At 38.9% G+C, this 8,462-nt stretch overlaps 3 protein-coding genes across 3 annotated transcripts; 2 read left to right on the plus strand and 1 right to left on the minus strand.

The window, feature by feature from the left end:
• The first annotated feature begins 933 nt into the window (after nucleotides 1-933).
• On the plus strand, nucleotides 934-1,336 carry LOC128867401 (MIEF1 upstream open reading frame protein). The gene is made up of 2 exons (XM_054108578.1): nucleotides 934-1,181; nucleotides 1,247-1,336. The coding sequence occupies exons 1-2, from the start codon at nucleotides 1,014-1,016 to the stop codon at nucleotides 1,283-1,285; spliced, it is 207 nt and encodes a 68-aa protein (XP_053964553.1). The 5' UTR covers nucleotides 934-1,013; the 3' UTR covers nucleotides 1,286-1,336.
• On the plus strand, nucleotides 1,306-1,846 carry LOC128867400 (mitochondrial translation release factor in rescue). Its single transcript, XM_054108577.1, has one exon. It carries the CDS (start codon nucleotides 1,306-1,308, stop codon nucleotides 1,792-1,794), a length of 489 nt encoding a protein of 162 aa, XP_053964552.1. The 3' UTR covers nucleotides 1,795-1,846.
• On the minus strand, nucleotides 1,835-3,981 carry LOC128867399 (RING-type E3 ubiquitin-protein ligase PPIL2). Its single transcript, XM_054108575.1, has 4 exons — nucleotides 3,642-3,981; nucleotides 2,628-3,579; nucleotides 2,393-2,544; nucleotides 1,835-2,324 (listed from the first exon to the last, which is right to left on the minus strand). Exons 1-4 carry the CDS (start codon nucleotides 3,671-3,673, stop codon nucleotides 1,898-1,900), a joined length of 1,563 nt encoding a protein of 520 aa, XP_053964550.1. The 5' UTR covers nucleotides 3,674-3,981; the 3' UTR covers nucleotides 1,835-1,897.
• Nucleotides 3,982-8,462: the final 4,481 nt, after the last annotated feature.

The following is an 8,462-nucleotide window of genomic DNA, read 5'->3' on the forward strand; positions in this document are numbered from 1 at the left end:
TATCTGCCAAGTCTTTACCTAAGTTTGCCATTAAAAACAGGAACAAATCATTTTTATAAACGAACTGCCCATAACACCATTTTCGAAAACATCAAAACACACAGCAAACTGGAGGAGAGCCACGACCAAACATTTAACAAAGAATGTATGGGCCTATTGTATGTATATATGTATGTATGTGTGAAAATATTTTGGTCAACGGTGAGCACTCACAACCCTGATTGCTTCTAGCTTGAAATGGGCTAAAAGATATGTGATGGTGTCACGACATAACGCATCAAATACTACATCCATTAGTTTAAAATCCACCAAAATATGGCGAATCTGATCGATATTAGATTTACAATATAAACGGCCAAAGTTTTAAAGAATTCGATTTTTATACAACGGAAATGCAATTTTTATATTGTCGCATCTGAAATGATATATGTATGTATGTATGTGGATTGGCACATTTGAATGTTATAATACACATACATGCATACTTATTTATGACATTGTTTATTTCTTTTTTTAAGATATGTTATTGCTGCTGTCCACTCCACTTGCAGTTACTCCGTCGTTTGCTCACAAACATAGCTACAAGAACTTTTGTGGCTTTTATTCTTGGTGTCAGCTGAGAAGAACCAAATGCCCACTAGTGATATTACCTAGTTTTTTATTGCACTCCTGTACTCATATTTTATATGCACATGTGTTCTACAGGATATATAATTCTATTACTTACATCAGCTACCTTCACGAGGAGTTTGCTAGGAAGGAATTTAATAAAAGTCACAAGTTCCGCCATATTTTAACTTGTTGAATTTCTGTTAATCAGCAATGCTTCAAAAACCATGCAACAGTTTGAGAGCAATGAGTTATTGTATCGCAAAAACTTTGACAGCCACTTTACAACAGCTGATGTACCCACAACAGCTGATTGGTCGTGATTTTAATCATCGAGAGCATGCATTGAGAAGGCTATTTTATAAATCCGTCAAACCGTTAACTAAAACTAATAACAGCACGCAATGTTTCAGCCTTCTAGACAACAAATTCTGCGCCTTTATAAACATCTCATACGCTACGGTAATCAGTTACAACTAACCGACAAAACCTACTTTTTGGGTCGTATACGTCGTGAATTCAAGGAGGGTCGCAATATCAGTGATCCACTCAAAATTGAGTTTAATTTTAAGGTAATTAAATTACTACACCACTGTTGCAAAATAATACTTAAATAAACATTTAACTTTCCCGATAGCGCGGCGAAACGCTTTTACGCAACGGACGCATTCTCTAATTCATTAGCAATCAACAACTATGTTACAACGCATAATAAATGTATTTGCAGGTCATGGTAATCCAATGTCCACCAACTTCAAACTGTTAGCAGCTACCCACAGGTGGAAGACAACAAATAGCAAAATTGACTATTCTCGCTATCCTAAATTGAATGAGAACGATTTAGAGGAAAATTTTATGCGTGGCAGTGGGCCAGGTGGACAATCAGTAAACAAAACTTCAAACTGCGTATTCTTACGTCATATTCCTACAAACATTATCATTAAATGTCATACACATCGTTTGGCCTCCAAAAATCGCGTAGAAGCAAGAAAGCTTTTACTAGAGAAACTGGATGCACATTTTAATGGTGAAAATGCAGTAGCATCACAACTAAAGGGACTTGAGTTGAAAAAGTCAACTGAACGCAAGCGCCGCCAAAAGAAATTAAATGAAATGAAGAAGAATTGGAAGGAGCGTGAACAAGAAGCACTCGGTGACAGTGATAGCAATGCAGAGCCGAAATAATTATGTTAATCTTAGGTAGAAATAAAATTGTCCTCGTTTTTGCAAATTTTAATTGTTTTAAGAATTTTAATTATTTATTATGTAGGCAAATGTGATTCTAAGACTACCAGCTAGAAAAATCACCAAAAGTTCCTTTACCTGCTGATTTATGTTTATTTTTCGACGCTTCGCTGCTCTTGCCATTCACAGATGTATTCGATAATTTTGCTTCTTTTAGGTTCAAATACTTGCCAACTCCCTGTCGATATACCTTCAACGGTTCTTTCAGGCGTTTTTGTTTTTTGATCTCTGCTGCCGCTTGCGCTTCTTGCGCCACATGTTCGGCACGCTCTTTTTCTAATTCTTCTAAGGCTTCCTTGAACGGGTCTACAAAAACTTGTGCCGTTTCAATGATTATGTCTTCGATGGGTCGGTCTTTATTGTCGACTTCAACTTTTTCCATTTGTGTCAACGTGTCCATGCCACCAACTAGCTTTCCAAAAACCGAATGCTTACCATCTAAATGCTTGCAAGAGCGATACGTTATAAAACTGAAACATTAAAACAATTATGATACAAAGATGTCTCGTCAACTTACAGAATAACTATTATTACTCACAATTGTGATCCATTCGTATTTGGACCGGAATTCGCCATTGAGAGCATACCGCGACCTGAATGCGACAGATTTGGTTTGAATTCGTCATCAAACTTCTTACCCCAAATTGATGTACCACCGGTACCAGTTCCAGTGGGGTCGCCGCCTTGAATCTGTAATGGTAGAATAGTAGAGTATAGAAAACAGAAATATTTGAATGTACATTTCATTTCAAAGTTTTACTACGGCTGCTAACCATAAAATTTCGTATTGAGCGATGAAATTTGGTATTATTGTAATAGCCATCACTGCAATGTCGTATAAAGTTATCACATGCTCGAGGTACTGCATCGCAATATAGCTCAAAATTTAGTGGTCCACAGTTTGTTTGTAGTCGCACATAGCCTTTCTTTTTCACACGTTCATACTTGACTAGATCGTCTTCGATTATAGCCGCTTCGTGATTGTAAACGGGTTCCATGGCAGTCGAAGTGAAGCTTGCCGCAACTGCTCCAGTAGAATAGTGTGCAGCATTGAACTTATCCGCAATACGTTTGGATGTACTTGGTGCTTCCTCTGGTGCCTGATAGTCCTTCTCCAGCTGTGCTAATGTTTCTTTAGTTTCTAAATTCATAGTTTTAATACGTTTTGTTGGATCTTTACGCTCCAACTGCTCTTCCTCCGAGAGAACACGCAGATTTTTACGTATGTGATAAAATCGTGAAATGTCAAACTTTTCTAAGTGATGTGGATCCTGAATTGTAATTATGTCTTTGCGTTGAAATGGCGAATCATCAATTAAGTCCTTCCAATTCTTTGTTTTAATATTCAGCTGATCAATAGCTTCCCACGAGTACACATTTCCAGTAGTGGCCAACGCAACGATGTGTGAATTTTTCGTGAAAGGCTTGAAAAGCGCCGGGCAATGGTATTCTCCTTCAGCATTTTTGTGAAAGTTAAGTTTTACTAAAACTTTTGCGTCTTGCGATTTGCCAGTAATTGGATTTACTTTGAATGTCTTGATAAATGCGTGTATCGCCTCCAAGCTGAAAACATTGCCATCAACATCAGAGTAGGGTGTGTCAAAGGGCACCATAGTAATGCAGCAGTGGTCAAAAGGAAGTCGTTTGAATTTTATGTGCTCATTTTCCGCAGACTCAACTTTCTTGCCGCCATACAGCTCTGACCACTCCGTGTACGTGAGGTACCTGCCAATACGTACAAAATAAACATCAAATAATTGCGCATTGGAAATAAAGTGATTACTTACATCTTGTCTTTTTGGTGTTGCCGCTTGCCCATTTTGAAAGTAGTTGATAAAGTTCTTACACAAATAAAATATATTTTTTCCTAACAAATATAAGATGAATATTTTGTTTATAGGTTCGACAATCTGACGTTTGGTCAGAGTTGCCAATATCTATACAGTAAATTCTTGGGTTTTGTATACAAGTGCCTACGCAACTGTTAGGTAATAGATTAACCCATGATGCAAGTTTTAAATATGTGACAGTGAAAATGAAAGAAAAAAAAAACAATTTTGCCAAAAATAAATTTTTCAAGTGAATTTATTAAAAAAAATTTAGTTTCTCTGCTTTCATAGTTTGTGGCCTACTTAGATAAGAGGCAACAATAAATATAGTGTTGTTGTTGTAACAGCAAGAAACTGTTCCAATAAATTTTTGGTGAATACTGTTAGGGTAATAAGCCTTGACCGGTAGTAAATCCCTGCCGTCTCGGTAATGAAAGCTCAACTATACAGCAAAAGCCATACATCCTCAAAAGTTCGTGGGAGAGGGAGCTTTGGCAAAGAGTTATGCCCTAAAAAACACAACTTCAAGTGCCGTAATTGACGGTGATTTTCAATTTGGACGACAACAGCAGCATCCTCTGGACCAAATGCACAAATTTTTACGGTATAAAAAATTGTTCGTGAATTCTGGCCGACTTTTTTCCTGTTCTGGAGGCACAACTTTCGCGGTGGGATAGATGGTGATAGATCCTTCAATACAACCATGCTGTTATACCACTCCCTACCTCACTTTCTGGCATTTGTCGTTTTTAAGATTGATTGACCTTGTCGCAACCCATCAGGAACAATCTTTCCATCGACGGGAGTATAAGGCAGGAATACTGTTATTATAATAGTTGTGTTGTTAGTTCTCCGGATGTATTTTTGATTGTTTTATTCGACTTGTTCTTTAGCCTGAGGAATCCTGAGATTTATAGAGCCTCTTGCGATTAACATTTGAACAAAAAGTATTTTGAAAGTTCCTCTGATGAAACGTGCCCAGAACGACTCTGATTTAAGTCTGATCAAGGGCTGTCAATTTAGTAGCATCTCCCAAAATTGTTTGAGGAATATTTTACGTCGTTATATCAACAATTAGAATTTAAAATTTGAAAATTCTATGCAAAGTTCCTATCTTAGAGTCCAAGGGAGGAGCATCTTACAGCAGATATTCTTCAACAATTTCCTTACGCACGCCCACCTCGCAGCGACGCTCGTTCTGGGCGCTGGAAAAATGTTATGGAGAATCGTCGAATCACAATTAGAGAAATTACTGAGGATGTCGGCATATCGCTTGGGCATGAAGCATGTGCAGCAAAGTTCGTTCCAAAATTGTAGAATTTTGGCCAAAAACAACGTCACATGAGCATCGCTCAGGAACTGATGTGATCCAGATTTGCTTAAAAGGGTCATAGCTGGTGACGAATCTTGGGTATATGGTTATGACATCGAAACCAAAGCCCAATAGTCCCAATGGAAGAGTCCAGGAGAGCCAAGAGTCGATAGCAGAAAATCGTCGAACACGCAAAAGACGTGTCTCATTTATGCCTCTCACAAACAAACTTAACTCTATATATTGCTAAAACCGTAACTATATTTTCGAAACGAGTGTACCAAAATAAAAAAAATAATAATCGAAAGACGAATGTTAATATAGTACCCCTTAACAACCGTAACCTTGTGGCAATCAAAGTGCGTGAAGCGATGAATAGTAGCAAACTGCCACGACGGGCGCATTCACAATTTTTTTCGGACTCTTATTTATTAACATATTTTACCAAGTTTTTGGACAAATATATATATATATATATACATATGTAATATATATAATTGGGTGTTTGGCCGACCTCCTTCTTCTATTTGTGGCGTGATGTTGTTCCACAAATGGAGGGACCTACAGTTTCAACTGACTCCGAACGGCAGATATTTTTTATGAGGAGCTTTTTCAAGGCTGGAATATACTCGGAGGACCGCTATTACAAAAAACGTTTTCTTAATTTTGGTGTTTCGCCGAGATTCGAACCTACGTTTTCTCTGTGAACTCCGAATGGTAGTCACGCACCAACCATTCGGCTATGGCGACCGCAACCGGTGCTTCTGTAAAAATAAAGGAATACCGTGGATAAAAGAGAGGGAAAAGCAAAAAGGGACTTGATTTTGTAAAGAAAAAGGGAAGTACGTAAGTTTGATAAAAATGGAGGCAAATAGTTAGATGAGAGAAACACATGTACATATGAAGGGGAGGTATGCTCCTCGTCCATAAGATCTATGGAGATGCTAGCTGTCATCAAATACTGGTAGAGATTTGGTGATTAAAAACTTACTTCAATAATCGTATACCAATCTGGAAGTCAGTCCTCGTCCTATGACAAAGGAATGACGTGATAATGAACTCCTGAATATTTCGAACGTATGCATAATACATGTCCTACGAAGACCCCACTCTACTGTTTAGATAACTACGATCGAATGAATTCAGATCTGAATGCGGAATAAAAGTACTTGATTCGATTTTCAAAGTGGGCATCTTCGGGGTGATATAAAAAATAGCTGATTGCCGCACACTTATGGCAAAAATAAGAGTCCATTGTAATACCAAATTTAAATTTATTTGTTCCTTTTTTGGACATCTCTTTTAAATCCAGGGCCTGGCCTTTGTTTCGTCCTGTTCGAGGAACCAAAAAAGTCTGGCCAGATCCGAGTGCCCAACGGAATATTAAACATCAAGTGTCTCTAATGATTCTCAAGTAAAGGTGCTCCCAGATAAATAACACTGCTTTTGAAGCTTTCAGAAGCTTGCACGATGACAACATCCGATGAAGCGACGCTTGAAGTGTTCGAGAGAAAGATTCTGCATAATATTTTTGGGCCTTTGCACGTTGGCAACGGCGAATACCGCAGACGATGGAACGATGAGCTGTATGAGCTTTACGACGACATAGACATAGCGCAGCGAATAAAGATCCAGCGGCTACGTTGGCTGGGTCATGTCGTATGAATGGATACCAAAGCTCCGGCTCTGAAAGTATTCGATGCGATACCAACTGGTGGTAGCAGAAGAAGAGGAAGGCCTCCTCTGCGTTGGAAATATCAGGTGGAGAAGGACTTGACTTCACTTGGTGTGTCCAATTGGCGCCGGTTAGCACGAGAAAGAAACGACTGGCGCGGCTTGTTAAACTCGGCCAAAATAGCGTAAGCGGTTATCGCGCCAATTAAGAAGAAAAAGAAGAAGGACAGTCGTGTAGCAGATGAAAAGTCTGTTTTTTCTCTCTATAATTTTGAAAGTTCCTATTAAAAAAAGCCCGGCTGCTCCTTCTATTAAGCAATGCGTGCTTAGAGAACCAGCGGGAGTGGATCGACGACCACTTCTCAGAGAGTACTCGATTCATAACTGCTTCAGATTCCATTTCGGCCGCGCATGCCTAGAAAACGGACAAGCCGTAAATTGATTACATCGTTAAGTTTGCTCCTCGTATATACATATGTACATTCATATATGTATGTATGTCCTATGGAAAACAGTTTACAAATGGCCAATGCATTATTTTCCGAAAAGAATCTGATTGCCCTCTGGGTTTGTCTTACATTCAGTATCCCCAAAGATCAGAGACATATGTGGGGTGAAGTTTATTATGTTTAGCCATCTGCTGCAGTCCTGCGTAAGTTTGGAATTAAATGTGGAAGTATGGGCTTATAGAATCGGAGTATAGGCTTAGGCTGAGAATTTATTACTATTTGTAATCATGCCCATCCTGAATACGCAACCCCAAGAACTCATAAATTGTAATTAGTCGCCAAGAGGATACAGAAGACAACACCCAGCCACCACACTTCCCAACGATTCCACTTGTCAACCGCACACACTCTTTCACGCATAATGAAAGTGAACGAAGTCTTTAGTTAGTTTTATACGCCGGCATTGCAAGTGCTGCGAAACAAACATAACGCATCGGCACTGCATCTCGCTGGTTAATGCGAAGAACATCCAGTACCGTTATGTTGATAACAACCTCAATATTTCTATGCAAATTGTTGATAGATAATTTAGAGAAAAAATGCACTTTGTATGGAATACCCGCAGATAAATTCCTTTTGCCCATAATAGAGATGCAGATCGGCAGCAATGCAGCGGTTGGCCATTAGCGGTCACAACTCGCCATAACGACTCGATCTCAATTACCCAGCGGAAATGGTGAAAATGAGAAAATATGAATGCATCGGCCGAAAGAAGGCTAATTTTGAATTACCTATTGAGTTCTGCGTGTGCTCGGTGGTAGGGAGCGCCGCAGTATGCACCTGTGACTATCTCTGTCCACCTGTAGACTTGTACTACCAAAATCCAGTTGTTGCAACGATATGTATCGTTGTTGCCTATGCCTTTTTGTTATGTTTTTACGGTATGGCAAAACAAATAACTCGAAGATATATGACAACAATATTAATGTATGTAAAAGATATAACCAGACAAAGGCAACAGCCAACAGGCAACAACTTGTCCAACAGCCGTTAACTACTCCAAAACAGAGATCTGTGCAAATACTTTAAGGCAGAATTGTGAGTGTCTGCTGAACTTGAATGCGAGTATTGCATGTGGAAAGTGGTTTCTATGCAAACAATGTTTACGAATAATGATTATTTTGCGTGCACATTTTGTCCATTCTTAACAAAGTAAAATCATTTCCCCCATGGGCTGGCAATCGAGCTAGCGATTGACTAAGTGAACTGAGGAATAAGAACGAGATGGTCTAAACCACTTCTTAGGCATTGCATTTGAAGTGAATGTGCGCCAAAAATTGCAAA

The sequence above is a fragment of the Anastrepha ludens genome, chromosome 6 (genome assembly GCF_028408465.1).
Source record: "Anastrepha ludens isolate Willacy chromosome 6, idAnaLude1.1, whole genome shotgun sequence".
NCBI lineage: Eukaryota > Metazoa > Arthropoda > Insecta > Diptera > Tephritidae > Anastrepha > Anastrepha ludens.